This window comes from Physeter macrocephalus, chromosome 8, assembly GCF_002837175.3.
Source record: "Physeter macrocephalus isolate SW-GA chromosome 8, ASM283717v5, whole genome shotgun sequence".
In the NCBI taxonomy this organism is placed as follows: Eukaryota; Metazoa; Chordata; class Mammalia; order Artiodactyla; family Physeteridae; genus Physeter; species Physeter macrocephalus.
Window position 1 is genome coordinate 134,418,004 of NC_041221.1, and position 23,517 is coordinate 134,441,520.

The 23,517-nt window shown below is 36.4% G+C and overlaps 1 protein-coding gene across 9 annotated transcripts in view; it reads right to left on the bottom strand.

Annotated features, from left to right (window-relative positions):
- Positions 1 to 796: 796 nt before the first annotated feature.
- The window catches only part of FAM13B (family with sequence similarity 13 member B), a 90,174-nt gene continuing 67,453 nt past the window's right edge, over positions 797 to 23,517 (bottom strand). Inside the window, exons 12-25 of one of the 9 annotated variants that reach the window (XM_024120090.3) lie at positions 22,215 to 22,279; positions 20,000 to 20,048; positions 19,400 to 19,547; positions 16,342 to 16,407; positions 14,720 to 14,930; positions 13,955 to 14,084; positions 12,673 to 12,754; positions 10,818 to 11,047; positions 8,560 to 8,643; positions 8,235 to 8,330; positions 5,712 to 5,795; positions 5,464 to 5,552; positions 4,823 to 4,924; positions 797 to 2,780 (exon numbers count right to left, since the gene is read on the bottom strand). In XM_024120090.3, coding sequence (XP_023975858.1) covers positions 2,657 to 2,780; positions 4,823 to 4,924; positions 5,464 to 5,552; positions 5,712 to 5,795; positions 8,235 to 8,330; positions 8,560 to 8,643; positions 10,818 to 11,047; positions 12,673 to 12,754; positions 13,955 to 14,084; positions 14,720 to 14,930; positions 16,342 to 16,407; positions 19,400 to 19,547; positions 20,000 to 20,048; positions 22,215 to 22,279 — 1,560 coding nt within the window. In that variant the 3' untranslated portion in view covers positions 797 to 2,656. Of the gene's footprint in view, positions 2,781 to 4,822; positions 4,925 to 5,463; positions 5,619 to 5,711; positions 5,796 to 8,234; positions 8,331 to 8,559; positions 8,644 to 10,817; positions 11,048 to 12,672; positions 12,755 to 13,954; positions 14,085 to 14,719; positions 14,931 to 16,341; positions 16,408 to 19,399; positions 19,548 to 19,999; positions 20,049 to 22,214; positions 22,280 to 23,517 lie in introns of all 9 variants that reach the window. The other 8 variants (XM_024120072.3, XM_024120077.3, XM_024120103.3 and 5 more) reach the window with 8 other exon arrangements.

Here is a 23,517-nt window from a genome sequence, read left to right on the forward strand (position 1 = left end):
TGACCATAGACTTCCACACTGTGCTCAACAGTCCCTGGACTGTAAAACTCAAATAAAGGAATTGTTAAATATACCCACCTTCCTTAAGCCAAGCTCTTCTCTTAGAGACTGTATGTCAAGTTTTCTTAATAAGATAATTCACTGCAACAAGAAATGCCGACTATTCTCTCTGCATCTTCTCCCTAGATTTCCAAAGAGAATCAACAACATGGCCTTTCCTTGTCTTACCACTCCCTAGAGCTGTAGACAGTCACGTGGTTTAGTAACCTTGCTGTCTCCCCACATGGTCCCTGGTTGGGGTAATTCAAACAAAGCCTGAGAACATTAAGGCAAAGGAACACTTGAGGGTTTTATTTCTTCTTTTTAAACATCTAGTGAAAAAAACAAAAAACGTTTACAATGACTTAGAACGTTAAAGTTCTTTTATTACAAAAGTCTATACAATGAAGTGCCAAACACAGCAATGCAATTATACTTGTAGTCATATATATCTATATATTGTTTGTATATAGATATACAGTTTTTACTTGTACCAAAGTAAGATTATCACAAACTGCCTAATTCTACCACTTACTACTGAACTATGACACACAATACTGTCACATAGCATAAGTGCTGCCATGCCACTTTTTATCTATTCTACTCACAGCCAAACATTAACAGTGAATAACCAACATCATGAAGCAGCTGTTAATTCTAAAATGAAACCAGTCAGGCCACTGACTTATAAAAATATGGTACTCATATAGATTTAGCATTATAAAGAAGGAATATATTATTTAAAACATTTAAATAGTGCATATGGACATTTTTGCATGTGGTATATAAAATAAAACATTCATATAAAACAATATACAGTGCACATTAAATAAGATGTTTGGATATACTCCTGTTGGAGACTGAAAGAAATTAACTAAATGTACACTGCATGATGACTTCAAATCAAAGTGACAACATCTTTTGGTGTTCTCAATTTCACGTTTCTAGGTGTACATTATGAATAATCTAGCTGTATCAAAAGGAAACCACACGAAAAGGGCTGGATTTAGTGCTTTATTCCCCAATGACACGTTCACTACCAAGGAACATTCCCTCCCCCCAAAAAAGGCATTGCACACACAGGTGAAATGTGAAGTACTAGAAATGCTACTTATTATCAAGCTACTTCATGTGCTATGTAATAGTGCCAGAAGTCTGAGGTTCATGCTTCCCTCACCTTATTAAAGGATGCTGCAAAAGTCCATTTTTGTATGTAACAAATTATGAATATTAGCTAGTTAAGAAAACCATGCATGAGTCACTGCATGCAAAACATGGGCACAAAGTGAGACACTCATCAATCCAAAAAAGCACCAGGAAAAAAATTAACACTTAGATTAAGCCTGATCAGAATATGCTGTTAATGACTATCATATTGTTAGCACAAATAAAGTCACCATTCTGTGAAAATAATTAGCAGAATTATACCAGGGAAGAACCTGAAGAAAAGCCATGCAAAGCCAGAGAAAAAAAGATATGCTTTGAGTGTATGACAAGGGGCATACCACAATACACCTGTAACCAGCTGCTTTAAACAGCATGTGATTGAGCAAAAGGTGATCCCTTTAGAGGATGTTTTCTTTATAGATTTTGCTGATTAAAAAAGAAAAAAAAATGATGCAACCCCTTGAAGGTACATGTAAAAATGCAGTGGTATAGCCCTTGTTAAGAACAGAATTACTTCAGGAATAATGATTCTTTTGCCAATTTAAGCCCATTTGATTGAACACACAAATCTGAGCACCATCAGAGTTCCTACATACTGACATGGCTATTTTCTCACATTATCTGGAGGTGGGTAGGGGGAAAAAATGCAGGATCTAATCCAGACAAATCACATCATCACCAACTGATAAACTGTAACTGAGGAAACAAACAGTAACTTAAGTCCCAAAGGCAGCATGTGATATAATTCAGTTGTGTGTGTGATGTGTGCTGTGTGTTTTCACTATACTAATAAGCAAGGTCACTTTTTGGTCTACCTGCTGTTATCTTCATCCAGGAGCTGTGTGACCAATGATTTGCAAAATTCTGCTAACACACTACCTGTGAGAAAGTGTGACTTTGGGAATTTAACAGAAATATGTTCCACAGTAGGACTTGAAATTTCAGTTGATTTTGGTTTTCTAAGAAAACACAGAACATAGTTGCATATGTGCACATTTATAGGGTTTTCTTTCAAATTTTCAGTCATTCTGTAAGAAAAAGGCAACTGAAGAAGAATTCAATGTGAAGATTTTCCTCTCAATTTTCTTGAGTAATGAAAAACAAAATAATAAAGTTGGTAATAACAAAAAGCTTCTATCTCCAAAGTTCTTAAAGTTGAAAAGATAAAATATTAGTCTTTTACTAACACGATGTATCTGTAGTACAAAACAATGAAGAAAAGTGGATGTTTGCTAAAGGTAGAGGGGCAGTCTGTGGTTAACATGGAACATCGCACTCCCTAGACAGGGTCTACTTACCCTCCCATCATTTCTCTAGTGGCACCACCAGCGAGTACAAAATGAGACTCTGTGAGTGCCTGACAAAATGAACTTAAGTACCAGCCAAGTACACATGATGATATAGCTTCAGGGAATACAACTGATTTTATGATGTTTTCAAGGACCATATTTTATATGGATTTTGAAGAATCTTGTTTGCTGATAAGAACTTCAAGAAGCCTAAGCTTGGCTTTAATTTTCTTGTACTCCCTGTACTCCTCAAGCACTGGAACACGATCCTCTTTCTGGGCATTCCTAGGGGAGAAAATAAAACCTGGAGATCATCTGGAAAATAAAGTCCCAGAAGTTGTTGTAATGAGAGACAGAATATTACCCAATACAAGCTCAAATAAGAAACTGTTCTGCAAGAAAAAAAAGATTATTGGACTAATTCCCTTCATCCCAATGGAATATTCCTAAAACACTTCTAATTTTGATGTATTTCTCTATTGACAGATTAATTGATGATATTAGTATCAATGATGATTGTAGGTAACTACAGATAATCAAATATTTTAATAAGACATGCGCTACTAGACTCTGCCAGGTCTGTGAGTGTATACTAAGTGCTAGAGGCTACGCTGAGTCATTTCATACATTCCATACATTACTTAACTCTGGCTTCAGTGAATTAAGATGTAAAAGTAAAACATCTTACTGGTAGCGAAAAAATCATTTTTCTCACTTTATATTACTGACCCAATGCAATTCAGTTTAATAACCAGGTAAAGCATCAATCAAACGATCCAAATTACAAGCAAAGTTTTTTTCCAATAAGACAAAGAATTAGAAGGTACTTGGAAAACACACTTGAGATTTTTTTAACCACATATGCCAACCTACACAGAAGACTCTCAAACACAGTAGTCCCCCGCCCTTACCCATGGGGATACATTCCAAGACCCCAGTGGATGTCTGAAACCAAACCCTATATATACTATACATACATACCTATGATAAAGTTTAATTTATAAATTAGACACAGTAAGAGATTAACAATAACTAATAATAAAATAGAATAATTATAACAATACCCTGTAATAAAAGTTATGTGAATGTGGGCTCTCTCAAAACATCTTATTGGACAAGTTTAAAGCCTTCTCCATACTCACTAAGCACTTATCACGCACTGTGGCCATAACTTCCGTAGTTTGAGGTATGACAGCAAAACTAGTACGAATTTCTTTTTCCTTCTTCACAATTTCATGGATAGATTCGTTCTTATTATATAGATCGGAGCACCTCAGCACATGATGTTTTTCGTAGCCTCACTGAGTCAAGAACTTTCCCCTTTTCACCTGAAGTACTCTGTGGCTTCTCTTTGGCATATCTGAATTGCTAGCATCACTACTCTTGTGCTTTGGGGCATTAAGTAAAGCAAGGGTTACTTGAGCACAAGCACTGAGATACTGTGACGACTGATCTGACAAACAACATGGATACTAACTGACTAAGGGGCAGGATATGCTGGACAAAGGGATGCTTCACGTCCTGGGTGGGCCGGCATGAGATTTCATCACACTACTCAGGACGGTACACAATTTAAACTTTATGAATTGTTTATTTCTAGAACTTTCCATTTAATATTTCTGGACCACAGTTAACCATGGAGTAATTGAAACTGCAAAGAGAAACTGAAGAGGGGGGACTACTATAGAGCTATTGGCTTGGTAAGACCATCGGGTAACATGGAAAAACTTTTCTGAGGCCTGAGATAAATAATCCTCATTTCTGGCCACAATCTGAATTAGAATGTATTTTACTTACTTTTAAAAGAGTCCCAGTGGGTCAACTGTGTATTACCCAGTTAGATAAAGGCACCTGCCATATTTTATTATAGGAGCCACATGACTGCCACACTGATACACACCTTGGAAATATGTGCCCTAGAATGACCCAACATGCAGTCTAAGCAGCAATGGTCTCATAAGAATCCAAACTAGTTAGGATACCAGTCATATTTGGGACCCTTTCTAAAAGGAGATCTCGTTTCACAAACACTTCCAAAAGGGTGAGGATACTGAATTAAGGAACATAAAATAACTGCCACTCAACCAAGCATTCTCTAGGACAATCCTGAAATATTTTGTCAGATGTTGTTTACTCCAGCTCTGACTTTTTCTTTCCATTAACAGCAGGGCTACACAGTATAAAGGAATGTTTTTTACTGTTATTTTCAATGCTAACATCCTTATATGCACAATTTATTTCTATTCTTATATATTTCTTTATTTCAACATATGGGCACTTGTGAGTTTAAGAAGAAAGAAGATTCAATTTTGTGATGCTCAACAAACCTTCCATTTTGTTGATAAAATGCTTCTTCAAATTCCCGTAATGTTTTACGTAGTTTCTTTTTTTCAGCTCTGGCTTTCCAAAGTTGTTCCAGTAATTCGGGCCTAAAATTGAAATGGGAAGAAAACATTTGAAAGGGCACTTTTGATTCATTATATTCTTAACAGTGTTTTTAACCCTGGCTGCAAAATCAAGCCAGCTGGGGAGCTTTTAGAATATACCAATGTCTTAAGTTTCACGTTGGAGCGACTAAATCAGAATAGCTGCTGGTAGGGCTCTGCGTAAGTACTTAAAACAAAAACAAAAACAAAAACAAAACAACTTCCCATGTGATCCTAACGTGAGCCCAGGGCTAAGAACTAGAACCAAAGGCCACATCAGGTAAGGAAGCTGAAAGAGCACAAACTAACAAACAACTCTCAGCTAGTTCCAGCACTTTGTCATACAGCAAACGTAGGATTTTAGTTTTAATTTTTAAAACACACTAATTTTCAATAAAGAAAATGTGAATCACATATATTTGTAAAGCACACTTTTTAAAATGGGTGTATTTCTTTTCTTTACTCAATTATTTAACACTGAATTTCTTTGCATATAAATTTTATTACATGAATAGGCTAAAATCACAAACCAGAATACATACATAGAAGCTGCTCGAGTACTTGACAATCGGAGATCTAGAGCCAGTTTTTCTTCCATATCAGATTCTGAGTTTTCCAATGAAGACTGTGCCTGTACAGCAGTTTTCAAGATATCAGTTAACTCAGAGGACAGACTAACATCATCTTCTTCTTCTTCCTAAAAATATATCCAAACAGAGAATCAAACATGCCATGATTTCAATTTTTCCTTTAGGAAGAAGATCAGAGAATAATTTCTCTTAAGGATTACCTTGATTTCTTCAAAAAAATGTGCAGTTTCTCCTTCTATGATTGGCTGTAACATCTGACCCCTTCGCTTGGTGGATGGCGATCCCTGTAACAATAAACATATAAGTGGGTTACATTTTAAATATTGTAAATGTTCAATGAAGATTCACTTCACTATTACAGTTAAAATAAAGTTTAATAGATCTTAAACTTTATTTTCAAAATTCTAACCATATGCTTTAAAATTTTTTAGGAATTCCTTACTAAATTTATTTTTGCTTTTTTCTTGTTATGTATCCATAAGAGTGACAAATGATAATTTATGTCTAGGTAATTCTAAAAGAGCTCATTCAATAAATGTTTTTAAAATTCTGAATAATAATGTGACATATTATTTATTTAATTGGGAGCATTTTTCTTTTTAACAAAGCTGTCAACATTTTTGGTCTGAGGACCCCTTTATACTCCTTTTTAAAAAATAACAGCTTCATTAAGATATAATTCATATACCATAGTGACTTCCCTGGTGGTTCAGTAGCTAAGACTCTGTGCTCCCAATGCAGGGGGCCCAGGTTCGATCTCTGATCAGGGAACTAGATCCCACATGCCACAAACTAAGAGTTTGCATGCTGCAACTAAAGATCCCGCATGCCACAACTAAAGATCCCGCATGCCACAACTAAAAGATCCCGCATGCCACAACATAGATCCCGCCCGTGTGCTGCAACTAAGACTCAGCACTGCTAGCTAAATAAATAAATATTTTTTAAAAGATATAATTCATATACCATAAAATTCACTCTTTTAAAGTGTACAATTTAGTGGTTTTTAGTATATGCACCAAGTTGTACAACCATCACCACTATCTGATTCTAGAACATTTCATCACCCCAAAAGGAAACCCTGTACTCATGAGCCCTCTCTCCCCAGCCCGTGGCAAACAACAATCTACTTTCTGTCTCAATGGGCTGGTCTATTCTAGATATTTCATATAAATGGAATCATATAATATGTGGCCTTTTGTGTCTGGCTTTTTTCACTTAGCATAAATGTTTTCAAGGTTTATCCAGGTTGTAGTGTGTACCAGTACTTCATCCCTTTGTATGGCTGAATAATATTCCACTATATGGATATACCCCATTACATTTATCTATCAGTTGGCTGAACATCTGGACTGTTTTTACACTTTGGCTATTATGAACAATGCTACTCCGAAGATTTGTCTACAAATTTTTGTGCGGACATATGTTTTCAATTCTCTTGGGTATATACCTAGGAAGAGAATTGCTAGGTCATATGGTAACTCTATGTTTAAACTTCTGAGGAACTGCTAGCACCATCTGTTGGAAAAACGATTCTTTCCTATTGTCTTGGCTTAATTTTTAGATTCCAAATTTCTCTTTATGACAGTCATATTTAGGTGTCCATAAGATCTAGAAATGCTTCCTATAGACAGTTTTTAAAAACAAATGTGTGGAATTCTAAGATGGTTTTCATAAATAAATTCAAAGACTATTTATACTATTATGGAATTATGAAAATGTCAGTGACACACAAAAAATACCTTGTAATCAAAAGATAAAATCTGTATTAAACTATCTTATGTGTGAAAAGAATATAAACTATACAGGATTCACTGTTCAAAGAAAACTGATTATATCTAAATACTGTTAAGAGACGGCCAACTAAAAAAACAGCCAGTTAAAAAAGAATGTTTATATAAGGGCTAAATAAAAGGTGCTCAGAAGGCCACTGTCAACATTCTAATAATGAGTAGCCAGAGAGTCGAAGCCTAAAGGGAACCCTTACTCCAAGAGGCCATCAACATAAAAATGGCCTGCAAGCTTAAGCAAACCATAAGCTCCAGAGAATTAATTCCTAGGAGATGATGCAGAATGGGCACATGCTGTTTTCTATTTGAGCCTGAGAAACATCTAGAGCCATACCATCTAATGGTTAATTTGGGGATAGCACTTAATATGCATGTAAGCATTTGAGTTTTCATTTTTTCTCAAAAAAAAAATGCACATATATATGAATAAGTATTATTTTAATAGACTTTTTTGTTAAAAAAGATGAACTTGAAAAAAATCAGTTTACATTATTGTGCAATTAAGTGAACATCATCATGATGGCCATCACAAAAGTAATGTATTTTCAAAGGCATGAATTTAAATGGAAAGAAATTAGGCAAGGGTCTGAAATACGAGTTTTTAATTCTACAAGTAGATGACCCTGGGCACATCACTCCTGAGTTTGTTTCATCTGTGAAATGAGGCTACCGTCCTCTCTACCTGTTGTGACTTAACTTGTCAGGACTTAATGACATAATCATAAGTAAAAATGCTTATAAGAGCACCTGGGAGGTAATAGTAGGCATTTATTATTAACTTCCTATTCTTTTAAAGCAGTAACCTCACCTTACATACACAATTCTTGTTACCTTGGCTATGTATTTCTCTAATATACCACCATAATAATAATTTTTTTTTAAGAGTAGGTTTTGGTAAAATGAACTATATAAATATTTGCATGTTTTACTTACAAGGACAGGAGTGATGCTAGCTCTTGTCAGCATCTGTTTTACAAGTCTGTATCTATCATAAAGAGGTTTAACAATGTGCCTTTCTTCCCTGGTTACCTGAAGCAAGAAAAATGGAAATCACCTAGTCATCAGAAATCTAAAATTTCTAAAACACTGAGCAATATGACTTTCCCTGCAATTTTTAAAAAGTTATTTTAAATAAGTAGGCAATCTCCCAAATGTAGGAAACAATGCTCTATGAAACAGCTCTGAAGATGTGGGCCACAAAAGTGATTCGTGTTCTTTAAGACAGAAAATCAAATCTTTTCAGCAAGAGAGACATTACCGGCCTTCCATGTTGACTTTCATAATAAAGAAGACTTTTCTGGAGAGAAGTTTTCTCTTCTACCAAATGATCTTTTGTCATTTTCTAGAATAAAAAAAAGAAAAAACAAAAAAAACACCCTCCCATTAGCAGCATCATTCTCTTCCCCAGCACAATGTAAATAATTTAGTTGAAAGGGCAGCCCATTACCACTCTTGCTTAGGTTAATAAGAACACATCTTTTGCTTATGGATTTGCAGGCAACATTTTTCAGTCTCTTGGAGAATCTGGTCTTCTAAAACAAGGTACCAACTGCCTTTGGTGGTTTTATTTATTATATTTTATCTGAATAAGTCATGAATACCAGAGCTTAGTACCTTGGGTAAGTTACTTAGCCTCTTTTTGTTCAACATCCTGATCTGTAAATGGGGATACTTCACCTACCTCACAGAGCTCTAATGAGGACTAAATGAGTTAATACGTTGTAAAGGCATTTACACAGTGCCTACTAAACACACAATAAACAAAATAAATGCCTATTAGTTTATTTAATTTTGCACATAATCTTTTATTAGCATTATAACTATAATTTTGTTGCGTGTGGGCACATACACAAAACACATGCACACAACAAGCACAGGTCTTAAACCTGGTGTTTCTCCTAAACTGTTAAAATCTGGCAGCAGTATGGTGGAAAGATCCTGAAAAAAGCTCAACAATGTCAATTTGTGAACCCTAGACTTCTACTCTATGACGTCAGTTCCCCTTCATCTGGCACTTTCTTTATACTGAAAATAAGATACTCTTCTCCCATCTTTCAGTACTCTAATGGTAGTAGGCAGGAATCCCAAATTTATTTGCCCATAACTCCTTCTCCCTTTGTTCCACAGCACGACCTTTTAAAATACCGATGAACCAATGTTCCACAGAATACACTTTAACCCAAATAAAACTCTCCAATTACTCCTAGGACTAATTAAAACTACCCTGTTTGTCATCAGAATGAAAATTAGAGGTACAAAAAAAACTTCAGTGGATACATACTTCCTATAACAAGCGTTTTAGATTATGTACGTTCAGTAGAGGATAGATGGATGTAGACTCTGTAAAACATTGTGATTTCACCCTCAAGCTTGAACCTTAAACCTAGGAAAAGGAATTTGAATAAAGCTAATCCAATCAATATCATTTATAGGAAAGGGGGTGAGGAGGAGAGGAGGCTGGTATAACATAAAAGCAAAACCAAGAAAAATTGAGGGAACTTCTCTGGTGGCGCAGTGGTTAAGAATCCTCCTGCCAATGCAGGGGACACGGGTTCGATCCCTGGTCCGGGAAGATCCCACATGCCGCAGAGCAACTAAGCCCGTGAGCCACAACTACTGAGCCCGTGAGCCACAACCACTGAAGCCCGGGCGCCTAAAGCCTGTGCTCCGCAACAAGAGAAGCCACCGCAATGAGAAGCCTGTGCACTGCAACGAAGAGTAGCTCCCACTCACCACAACTAGAGAAAGCCTGCATGTAGCAATGAAGACCCAATGCAGCCAAAACTAAATAGAGAAAGAATGAAAGAAAAACTGGGGAGGGGAGCAACTAGAATTTCTAATCCAGCTCTGTTTGAAGGGAGAAAGACTCCAATATTTCGATCATGAGGTGTACTCTGTTGTCAAGATAGGAATGCACATCAGGATTCATCACTGCCTGGACAAAAGTTCACCTAAGACCATCTACCTCTGTAGTCTCCCAGCAAATTGCATCTGATAAATGATCTTGGTTGCCAAGTGCTTTGACCAGGACTGCCCTAGGCATAGGCTATACTAAGTAATGGTTCTTCATAAAAATGCATTCAATTAGTCCTCATAACCATATTGTGTTAGTACTTTAATGGACATAATCGCAGTCACATGGCTGTTGAAGGGACTCAGCGGCAGAATGCACATAATATAACCAGTCAGGAACTGGCATAAACTAAGAGTTTAATACGTACAACTACTAAGATACAAGGCCAAGATTGAAACTCGGGTATATTTCGTGCTCTTAACACACTCATCTTGCTAACTACCTCCAATATAAGTGAACAGACCACATTCTAGTTTTTTTAGTTTTATTATTTCGACTCAGGCACTTCTGTTGTGCTGATAAAAACATGCTTCTATAACTACAAACCTGGAGAGTAAACTGAGGCCAGCAGACTACCTAGACATCTTTATGTCACTATTTTAATTATTTTATTTCAGGTATTCTAAAGGCTAGTCTGGGCAAAAACCATAGCTCAAGATTACTTTGATATCTTCTGGAAGACACCTCTCAACACGTTTTTCTTTCAGTCTTTTCAGAATAAGTTCAAGTGTTGCTTCCTTAGATGGCTTCTTCTCCTTCTGAATGACCCGGGATTCATCTTCATTCTCTTCATCTTCATGGTCTAGAGAAGAGCCAAAGCTTTTTGGAAGAGTGTTACTACGTGGACGTGTCTGAGGTACAAACTCTCCATCAGAGGTTTTGTGTTTTGCATCTACATTTCAGAACCAAGAGGGTAGATCAGTAATACTGATTTTAGCTAAAATGAAGCTAGGTCAAAAAAGATGCAAGAGATGCAAAAGCAAAGTATACATCAACAACACACAGGCTCAGATATTTCAAAGTCACATGAAATATTTAAATTATATATATACACCGAGAGAACTATATGGTTTTTCTTTCAACCAATATTCATAGAAAGCCGACTAAAGTAAGGTGCTCTGATGAGCATACAGTAGTAAACAAACAAACATGGTCTCTGTTGTCATGGAGCATGTATTCAGGAAGTAAAAAACAAAAACTAAGTAATCAGATTAATAAACAAAATAATTTCAATGAGTGCTAAAAAGAAGATAAAACAGAATGATGTCACAATGTTAAAGAAGTGTGCTTTTTGGAAGAGCAACTCCTTGGATGGAATTGACAAAGAAGGCCTTTCTGAGATGGTGACATCCTAGTTGAACACGGATTTAAAAGGAGCTAACCTAGCATAGAAGATTTAGGGGAAGAACATTTCTCCCCAGTTGAGGCAATAGCCAGGGCAAAGTCCCTAAACCATGACGTATTTAAGGAACAGAAAATGAGGAAAAGTGATAAAATGGGAAAAGGGCAGAGTATAAAGGGCCTTGAAAGCCTGGGTAAGGGGTTTGGACTTTACTCTAAGTGGAAAGGGAAGCCCACTGAAGAGCTATGAACAAGATAGTAACATAGTTTTTATAAAAGATAATTTTGGCTGCTATGCAAAGAATGCACTGTAAGACAGTAAGAGTGGAAGAAAATTGGGAAATTAGTTAGGAGGCTAATAATTTAACGACACTCATTAGTAATACATTCAAGGTAGTGATTCTCACTGATGGTTGGAAACTGGTGTTAAACGAGGAAATTTTTGACAGAATTTTAAAGGAAAATTCTGAAGAAGTAGGAGAATTTATTTAACCATAAGAATGTAAATAAACTCAATGACAATAGGGACTCTGTTTGTCTTGTTCACTGCTACAACCTCAGATGTCTTCAAGTACTTGGTATTTACAGACACTAAAATTTCTGTTGAATAAATTCAAATGAGTAAACCAAAATGTGATGCTCCAGATTACAAACCCACACTTGGTACAGATAATTTTTTAGGTATTAACAATTATTAAAAAGCATGTTCACTAAACACCCACAAAGGAAATATACCTTAGCAGGTGCTATACTGGACTGACACCCAGTAACACATGACCTAGTTTTTGATTCAAGACGACTTACAATTTAGTCTTTGTAGTATAATTATTCTGTCTTAGATGAAATACCCACCAAAAATTCTTAATACCTACACAAACCCAAAACTGCTTAATATTTGAAATATGTTTCATATAAACTTCATAATACAATACCACCTGTGAATATATAATCTAGAGTACCCTTCAAAAGACTATTACTAATAAAAACACATGAAAGACATTTGGAAGAATGTAATATAGTATTAGACGATAACTACTAAAAGAACAAGAGAACTTTTATTTTGCCAGATAGTGTCCAAGATTTAAAATTATCAAAAATTATAACTATAATTCTCAGATATTATTAGAAAGAATATTTTAAAATGCAATTATATTAGAAAAATTGCACATTTTATACCTTTGATTTGCTTTCGCAGTTTGGTGAGCTCTGTCATCCATTTTAATACCTTTGGATTGGCTGCTATATCACTGTAGGAGGGCTGAAAAATTAAGAAAACAGAATCACTGATTAGGCACTCATCAACCCCCTACCTGTACTAAGTCGCTCTCTGATAACTGCCTTTGCCCAAAGGAGCTGCCTGGCCCAAGGTTACAACCCTTCCTCCAGAGCAGCCAGCATCCATGACTGGTTATGTGGGATTAAAAAGGCCTGGCGCCCTCATCTCAATTCAGGTCAATCCTGAGCAGCCATCCTAGCTTGAGACCCCGTGGAATCTCCTCTACTAAACCATGCTGGCCTCACTCCTTACAGCTGCGAATCTCCCTAAACACTCCCTTGGAAATCGCATGCACTGAAATCTCTGTCTCAGAATGTTTCCCAGATGATCCAACCTAAAACAACTCTACCACTATAAATCTACTCATAGATAGACACTGTTCTTTCATAAAGATAGTATTTTAAGAGATTTGTTAACACTCAATAAAATTAAGATATGAAATTCTAAAAGAAGAAAGAGAATCCATTTAAACCTTTGTGGGTAAGCAAAGGTTTTTTGTTTTTTGTTTTTTTTGCCACGCCGCACAGCACGCAGGATCTTAGTTCCCCGACCAGGGATTGAACTGGCCCTGGATTGAACATGCCCCCTGCAGTGGAAGCGTGGAGTCTTAACTGGACCGCCAGGAAGTCCCAATGGTTATTTTAATTTACGCCCAAATAGTATTTTACAGTTCCCATGGCAGAGATTTCACTCAATCCTCATTTCATCTTACTTTAAGTAGACAGGGCAAGATATTAAGTAAAGCTCTCTCGGAGGAGGGCCTATCAACTGGCAGAAGCCAGATTTGAATATGGGTCTTCTGACTCCAAGTATAGGACTTTTTCCACTTCACATGTTCTAATTATTAAATATCTCATCCCTCCACCCCCACCTCCCCTGGCTACCTGTGGTTTTTGAGAGAGCACAGCATGAACGTGATTTGTCAGTGTAAAGTATTTGCTTTAAGAATTCTACAAGCTGTTTTCCAATAGAAATATAAAAATGCAATGGTGCAATGGCAAGAATACTGGTCTGGAATCAGAAGGCTAAGGACCTATATAATCTCAGATCGACATGATCACTATTTCTCTGGGCATCTTAGATTTGTTCTCTCTCCCAGGAAAGAGATGCACTAATGCTCTCCAAAAAAGTCCTCCAAGTTCCAACAGATCTACCTCACAGTGGACAATGCTACAAACTTACCTTGCTATTTCTTTCCCTTTCAAACTGTTCCTCAAATTGTCTGATTTTTTTCTGAAGTCTCTTGACTAATTGATATGGTGTTCTGTCTTCTCTTTTTTCATCTTTTGAACTAAAAGATGATCTTCGAATCCTGAATTAAAACAAGAGGCAAATACTGTTAGTTAAATTTTTAAGTTATCGACACCATCTCTCTTATTATCCTGATAAAACATGATACTAGTACCAAGAAGTATATTTTTAAAGTGAAATTAAGTCCCTAACACTAAAGGACAGGTAGTAAAAAGAAACTTAAACTATGTTAGAGACCACAAAATTAGCTAACACAAGTAGCAATTAAAACAATTGGGAATCATTCAAAAGTTGTTTGGGCAAAGGCAGAAGAGAATCAAAGACATCTAGCAGCTCAAAGCTCTTTTGGTGTTCAATCTGCAAAGGAAAGGTTCTAACTTTCAGGATCAATTTTAAGTTTTGACAATAAAAACATCTAGGATTGGTGAGCTCCACTTGCGGCTTCCCTTCCAGAGTTCTATATTTCAGTCACAAATGAATAAAAACACCATGGAAAGATGTCTTATTGGACAGCAAACCCCAAAAATACCTCAATAAGTTCAGAATTTAGGGGTACCCAAATTAAAAAATTACAAAAGCATGCTTCATGAAATAGGGGAGAAAGCTCTCAACTGCAGGTCTGGAGGATTAAAATCTCTCAAAGGACCTGGGTATATGACAGGATTCACCTCCCATAAGAACATAAAAGTCATATACCTAGCAAAAGAAAGTGCTTTCGATGAGGAATCCAATGTTTCTGGATCATGTAGGAAACGCTGGCTTTGCCCAAAATCTAAACTCCGGTGTGATAATACTGGAGGACAGTCCTCTTCCAGAGGATGATGATTCATTCTTCCAGCTTGTGGAGAGAGTTGAGCTTCTCCAAACTCAGAGTCTTCCTGCCAAGACTTAAAAGCAGGAAATGGCTCTGCAAAACAAACACAAAGAATAGTACCATGGGTCTCTTGGTTCCACATGGAAAAAAAGTCATGCAATATCAGCTATATATGTTCTTTAAACCTTTATCATTATGTAGTGGTTCATATAATAATTATGGGATACTAGGGTCTTCATAAAGCCTACTATAATTTAAAATTGTCTGAGCTTCATTTTTCAGCTCAGAGTTCTAATTTCACATAAGGAGTTACACTTTAAATTTCTGAACCCAGTCACAAAGCAAGAAGGGACACTGTCAAGCTCCTTAAAATTAAAATGTTATTTTTCAAGTAGGGAAAAGTCTTCATTTAGAAACAGTAAACACTTAACAGTCGTCAGTTAGGAATTTAACTTAGCCAAATGCTGCCAGGTGAATAAATCATCCCTCACTGTAAAATGACTATGTTAAGAACTGGAAGCTATTCCCCATGCTATTCAGAACACTTACCAAATGGAGTTCTTGGACTCCAAAAGAATTCTAACCTTCCCAAACAAAAGCAGCTAACTCACCTGACAGTACCTGGCCTCTAACATTAAACTGTGGTGGTTATTTTCTGCTACAGAATTCCTGTGTATAATACATATTTTAATAATTAAACACCCAAAAGTATGACCAAGACAAAATTTAATAGCACTACTCCCTCTTAAGCACATTTATTTTACTGGAGTTATCATCCTGTATGTTCTCAAATGAAGCCATGTTAAGATATTTGATGTCTTTGCACAAATAAGGTTTGATTACATACAGAACACATATAGATAAACACACAATCCACAAATATATTCCAAATACAAAATTATCTTCAAGTATCACTGGATTCAGGGTGGGGATCGGGACTTTTCCATCTACACATTAACTTTGTAACTACAGCGTAAAACTTTGATACTGTGGCTTTTAATAGCAAAAATTAGTTAAGTATTGCTGGAGGCAAAAATGGCTTGACAGTGTCAGAAATCAAGAATGATGTTTTCTTTTTCTTCACATAATACCTATGGATTGCTACTAATTTAGTTTAACTTTATGCATTAGCAATTTAAAGCATTACTTTTTTTCAGGGTAATAAGAACATAATTAATTTAGTTTTTAAAGCCCAGATCAATCTGATAACTAAAAATTGAGTACTAAGCGTGCAATCCCATAATAAACCCAGTAATAAAGTGATTTTCAAAACAACCCTTGTACCTGCTTCCCAGAAAATAAGTAACTGGTAATAAACATTTTATGAGAAATCTCCTGATTTAAGAAAAGAAGGAACTAACAAAAACAATATTTTCTGGGTATCATCTTTAACCCAGAATAGTTTTCCTCATATATGGGGACAGCAGGAGAAGGGCTAACAAAAAGGCAAACAAAATGAACCATAAAAAGGCAAAAAAGCTAAACTATGGCGAACCATACTTACCCTCCCCATCTCTCTGCAGATGCATTGTTTTGAAATCAATGAGGGGAAAAGTGATAGGGCATGACGCTAATAAAATGGAAAAAATGGCAAAAAATACTAAAGTGAACACACAGCACAGTCAGAACAAACCATACACATAACTAACACAAAGCCAAAGATACCAAAAACATTTCCCTAAAACCAGTTAGGCATTCTGCTCAAAAACTTTATTCAAAGAAATTACTACTAACCAAACTTTAAAAACAAACACAAACATACATTTCCGTTTCAGCAAGCAAGGCAAAAAAAAAATAAAAATAATCAAAGTAGTGCTGTTCTATTAAAACTCAAACATAAAACTGAAGAAATGGAAACTTAATCAGGTACTGTTGAAGCTTTTCAGTATAAATGATTTGACAGAAAAATATTTCCTTTAGTTTGCTCTTTGAAAAGATCCTACTGTATTTCATTCAAGAGTCAGCAGGAAAGAATCTTAAGTAAAGATGTTGTCTACTTCCATTAAAAACCAAGATCTTTGGATGGCTGCTACAAATGCATGCTGGTGGCAGACATGTGCTACCTGCTTGCTAACTGCATTCTGCTGACTACCCTTTGAACAATACAAAAAAACAAAACCCACATACTTAGGAAGAGTGAGGTGGTCCTCCATTTGAAGTCACCCTACTTCTCTATTAAGAGTCATTTCAAATGGGGTATGTCTCTGATTCCAAGGTATGTAGGGTCTAAAGTAATTTGGTCTCTTAAGGAAAACTATTATTTAGAATAACTTGACTCCCAGTTGTAGAAAATCAGTCTCTGTATTATGGGGCACAGTTGGAAAGAACAACATGGTCTGCTAACAGCTACTCTCCCAAGCACATGCAGAGTTCATGACTGAGAAGTTTACTCAGATGTCTACTGCTCTTGGCTCTCTGAAAGTCACTGACCCTTACTCCTGGAAGAGCCAGAAGGAGGTCTACGAGGACTTGTCACAGCTGTTGAGCCAGGTAGCTAACAGGGCAGTTCAGACACTGAAAATCAGGGATCAGGAGTACATAGTGACCTACTTTCCCTACCACCACAAGCTGTAAAGGATGGATTCTGACAAGGCAACAAAAGAGAGCCTACCATCAGGGTCTCTTTCGGGAAGCCTCCAGAAAGCTGAAGCTGGACAGAGAATGTCCTATCTTCTCAGACAATGGAAAACAAATGGTCTTCTATGCTTAAAACTTAAGATCAGAACCCTCAGGACAAAGACTACAAAGGGCTATTTATCTGCATCCTCCAAAAAGAAGCAGGATTAAATCCTCTGTCAGAATCCCAGCTTCATCTTTCACAGATTCTTTTCCTACTACAGCTCAAGGGATGCTCTGTTGACCACCACTCCTTTTCAGTGACCATGCCAGGATAAATAACTAAAATGGACATCTGATTTTCACTGCCACCAGAATGCTAACATATCCCTAACTCTGGGGAGCATCTTCATAAATTCCAAACATCCTGAATAACCCAGAACAAAGTAAATGGAAGACAACTTCCTGATTTAGTCTAAGTTAAGACACATAATATGCCATTAGGCATGCCAAACATCTAGACCAAAAAAAGGGGAGTGGGGGGAGGAGGAAAGACAGCAGTAAGGATTGGCACAATGATTTGTTTGGGGCTTTTAGAAAATTGGCTATACCTTAAAAATAAATAAATAAAAATGCTCCTACTGTGATCTGGTACATAGACTTGAGGTGGCAAAAGGAGTCGGTGGGGGGCTTCCCTGGTGGCGCAGTGGTTGAGAGTCCGCCTGCCGATGCAGGGGAGGCGGGTTCGTGCCCCGGTCTGGGAAGATCCCACATGCCGTGGAGCGGCTGGGCCCGTGAGCCATGGCCGCTTAGCCTGCGCGTCCGGAGCCTGTGCTCCGCAACGGGAGAGGCCACAATAGCGAGAGGCCCGCATACCGTAAAAAAAAAAAAAAAAGGAGTCGGTGGTATTGGCATTGCAATTCCTCTTGTTATTGCTACTGTATGTCACTGGCTAACTTGCCAATGGTGAGATTCCCAAGGGATCTTCACCCAAGTGAACAAATATATAACTAAGATTTCTGAGTGGTCTCCTTGTCTCTTTACATAGGAAGGTGTATAATCCAGAGGCCTACTGGATCCAAATTTGCTGCTTACTTCCACTTCCAACCGCAACATTTTATTTGAAAGTTTACAAACACACAGCAAAGTTGAGAGAATTTTAAAGTGGACATCTATATACCAATCACCTAGATTCTACCATTAACATTTTACTATACTTGCTTTATAACATTCCCATTCCATTAACCGTCTTATTCTCTTCATGGATTTCAAAGTAAACTGTAGATACCTGTATACTTCCCCATAAACACTTCTGCATGCAAATCATTCACTGAAGTTCAGTATTTATTTATACTTTTTGCTTCTTTTGATTAAAAAACTTATATACAATGAAACGCAAGTCTTAAGTATACATCTGCTGAGTTTTGACAAATACATATACCCATGTGGCTTGCCTTTTTAAATTAAAATTAAAATTTCTCTCCTTTGTAAAATTTGTTAGGACCCTGCTCCCATACCTTCATAACCTAACACAGAGATACAGGGATACAGTACAATATGTGCTTACAAATAACCTTGAAGATAATTTCTTTTTAAATGTATTCCTGATGATTATAAAGAAAAGGTAGCTCTACATAAGCCCTCTGTTTAAAGTGGTGAGATCCCCAAGCCCTAACATACCAGACTTTCAAAAACTGGGAGACAGCACCTGGTTTAACAATTAACAAAATCCTATCCTTGATTTTAGTTTTTTCATCAGTTTTAACATCCATCCTCAGAGCTAATGGATATCATTCAAATGATAAAATAAGAACTTCTAGTTCAAATGAGATAGTTGCCCCATAATTTCATTAGTGCATTTGAGTAAAAATAGTCACTCACTCTTATATGAATCAAATAAAAATGAATAAGGTTGCTAAGAAAAGGGCAGTAATCTCATTACTGCCTTGGGTAATTTCAGTTACAAATAGCATTATCAGGAAAATAATGTGTGTGGGTAAAATTACCTTCCCATTTATCACCGTCAGAAACATTCTTCAGATCTAAATGTGGAATTTGGACACATGCTGCCTCCCCTTGAACACCAACACTTTGACCTCCTCGCACTTCTGATTCAGTGTTGGCATTCAAATCACATATCTTGCTACTAGAATCCTGTATTTTAAAATAAAGAATACATTTCACAACCAAGAAGCTTTTCACACCAGCTTAAAGACAACCAGCGTATATCCTTGTGTAGTCTTCATTAGTTTACTGTGCCTAGAGTTAATTGTCCAACTCCCACCACTCAAACTATTTTCAAATACAAATGTGCAGTTTTATAATACATCTTACTGGAAGACAAAGTTTGGATCCCAAACTGAGAAAACTGTTTTCATAACTAAGTTTCTTGTAACCAAAAGTGGCAAATAACACAAAAACAAAAACAAACAAAAAAACTAAAGTGGCAAATCAAGTTGCTGCTTAACTGTAAAACATTTGGTAAGAGTATTTACATTTCAATCTCCTTTAAACCTATTAGACCCAAGAGTTAAAGGTCAGATACAATAACTGGTAGATTAAACCTAGTCGAACTTTTAAGAACCATAGAGAAAAATAATTCTTACCAGAATGAAGTGTGACAATTTATCACTGTCAAATGACAAACATTCTTTCCTAAAAATCAAGTAAAGTTATTAGTCTTTTAAGAATAAATTGGTTACTATCATTGCATATTTCTTACCTAGATTCCTCTCTTCCTCATACAGTTAGTATTTACAGGGTGAGGGCATAAAACAACAACTGGACATATGCCCATTCTTTGGAGCCTTATTATCTGAAAATCACACACTACTGAAAAGATCCACAGAATCAGTTCAGGTTTAGAAAAATTAAGTAACATTTACCACCCCTTTACACAGCCACTCCCCCAAAAGAAAAACACTTTAAAAGGAAAAATATAATCCACAATAAATAAAAACCAAAAGAACTGAATGTATAATGGAAAAGATTTTATAAAAATAAATATTAGTTTTAACCAAATAACTTTATTCTCTCCCACTCTGGGACATTTTTTTCCTTTTTAAAGATTTTTTTAAAGGTATAGCTATGTACCTATATTTTAAATCTGATGGTATTCTATTACAATCAAAACAAGGTTACTACTTCTAAACCTCTCCTTCCTAAAAATATAATGGTAACGTGTAAAAAGGAAATTTATAAAATCTCAATTCACTTCTTACTCCCCCATAAAAATTAACCCCCATCTAGAACAAGTGTTAAAGCAAGCTGTCACAAATGATCTCTACCTATTTGACCAGTCAACACAGTATCTAGTATCACAGGAGGTTATCAATATGCCAACTGCGGGAAAGTTCTCCTCCCCAAAGACACTGTGGCAATTTACAAAGATACTCACTGGTGCTGCTCCTACCCTGCCATAAAATAGTGTGCATAAAAGAACTGCAAGAAGACAGGTCTTGATCTAAATATGGATTCTTGCTCAGCATGAGAAACAAACTAAATTCCCTGGGAAGCAAAAGCCCTCTTTTGCTTAGAGTGGGAGCAAATGCGGGGATGAGCTAAATTCTACCCTAACAAGACTAAAAGACCTAATCACCTAAATTTGAGAAACATTGAGTATTAAACATGCAAAATGTAATCCACTTAACCAAGAAAATCTTTGGGTCTAAAAACAAGTTTGCTAACCTATACATAAGTTGAAGGGGAAAGAGCTTTCTTGAAAAAGATTGAGTCCTCACTAAATGGATCCTTATTGCTCTACCAAATCCAGATGTCATCATTCTGGGGATGCCTGTTAATGCTGTTAATCTTTTATCTTCAGCCCATAGCTCCAATATTCCCTGGGCTGGAAGAAGATCATTCCTGCCTCCTGAAAGGAAGCACAAGGAACTGCTGTAAGCAGGAAATCTGTGGACCTTCAGAGTATGGGGACGCTCCAGAGACATGGCTCCAAAGAATTTACGTGCCCTCAGAGAACAGGTTTCCTACCCACAATTAAGAGAGACAATGGCATTAATGCAAATTTACCCTTGCCAATAGGCTATCACCAAATTAGTAATGCTGTATGGGACTTCTCAATATTTACAATCTAGTCTCCAACTTCATTACTAATGTGTTTTTAGAATATCAAATCATCATTCTGAAGAAAATTGTAACACACTTCTTAGCAATGTCTTAAAGAATCATAAAAAGAGTAACGACACCCAAAACCTACTTTAAAACATTCTAGAAAGCTTCTGTTTAAAGGGACTTTATCTATCGAGTAACTATGGGGACTACATATGGCTGAAATACTCATTGCCTCAGGGATCCCCCCTTTCCATTACTGCTAGCCAAGGACATAAACAAGCATCAACTGCATAGGACTGTACTGGGACACATGGAGGAGTAGTTAGAAGGGGAACAAAAACATCCCTACATATTTGTTGATGCAACTATGTTAAAAACTTTCAGTTAGCTATCCATGATTCCAAGACTATGAATTAACTCACTGAAATGTATTCAGAATAGCAATAAACTCCCAATTTGTTCTACAAATCAGCTGAAAGTTTTAAGTGTCTCCAAGAAAGCTGTGTTCTTCCTTCTGAACATTTTCCAAGTTATAGCTAATGTCTGTCTGAACCTGCATCTACTCTGAATATTTATGGACATTTAATATGCTTTATACTTACCATCAAAACAAGACATTTGTTTTTTTAGATCATCTAAAATGTATGTTATAATGGATAGATTCATCTAAAAAATTCACCCCAGAATCTGTAAAGAACTCCAATTCTCAAAATGAATAATTAATTAGCAACAACAAGAGAAAATGCTTACCTCTCAAGACAGCCATCTTCACCATCACCATGGTCACTGCATGGCTCTAACAGTATACCTACAGTCTGACAAAAAGAACACACCACTGTATATTAATGGAGTTCCCATCACTTACATATGAGAGGAAGTTCCCAATCTACATTAGGATATTAGATTATAAGTTAGTCAAATGCCCCTCTTTAACTACTACTTAAAATAGTCTATAGATGTTAGCATCTCTTTTTACAGAGAGTAATTTATCTTCCTCAAAACCCGAGTCTTATGTGTGTTTGTGTGTGAGTGTATAAAAAGAGAACCCTGCATTTCCTGCTACCCCAGTGGGCAACAGGTACTGCTACTACTATCACATTCTTTTTCCTTCCTTAGAATTCTCTCCTCTGAAAATGATGGTCTGCTACTTCTCTTTCGCCTCAGCCATGAACATACAGGTTGGTTAACTTCCTAGTAGGTAACAGAGGAGTCATGTAGTTCACCAGATCCCTTTACTACATATAATTGAAATAACAACTCTGAACCTCAGAAACACATGAGAAGGCTCCTGCATTTTCCAATGGGCTTAGTGACATCATCCCATGCTTATTCCTCCCTTAAAATAAATACCTACCAAGTCTAATACAAATGTCTTGTGCATTACTTCAAACTATGTAAACTTTTTAGTGTCTTTGATGATCACCTCTGAAACCAACAAAAGATTTGATCTTCTTAGATTCTTAAGAAACTACCACTTGTGCAGTTTTGTTTAATACGAAAGACAGTCTATAAAAAGCTATTAAAATACTTCTCTCTTTTCCAACTACATATCTCTGTGAAGCTAAATTGGTCTCATGCACTAGAAACAAAAGAACCTATAGAACAGAGAGAATGCAGAAACAGGTATGAGAATCCAGCTGACTTCTGTTAAGCCAGACAGACATTAACAAGATTTGTAGATATGTATAACAATGCCATGCCTCAAAATAACTATTTTTAAAAATAGCTGCTTTTGAGCAGAAGCAAAAAGAACTACAATCTTGCAGTCTGTGGAACAAAAACCACATTCACAGAAAGATAGACAAGATGAAAAGGCAGAGTACTATGTATTAGATGAAGGAACAAGATAAAACCCCAGAAAAACAACTCAATGAAGTGGAGATAGGCAACCTTCCAGAAAAAGAATTCAGAATAATGATAGTGAAGATGATCCAGGACCTTGGAAAAAGAATGGAGGCAAAGATCGAGAAGATGCAAGAAATGTTTAACAAAGACTTAGAAAAATTAAAGAACAAACAAACAGAGATGAACAATACAATAACTGAAATGAAAA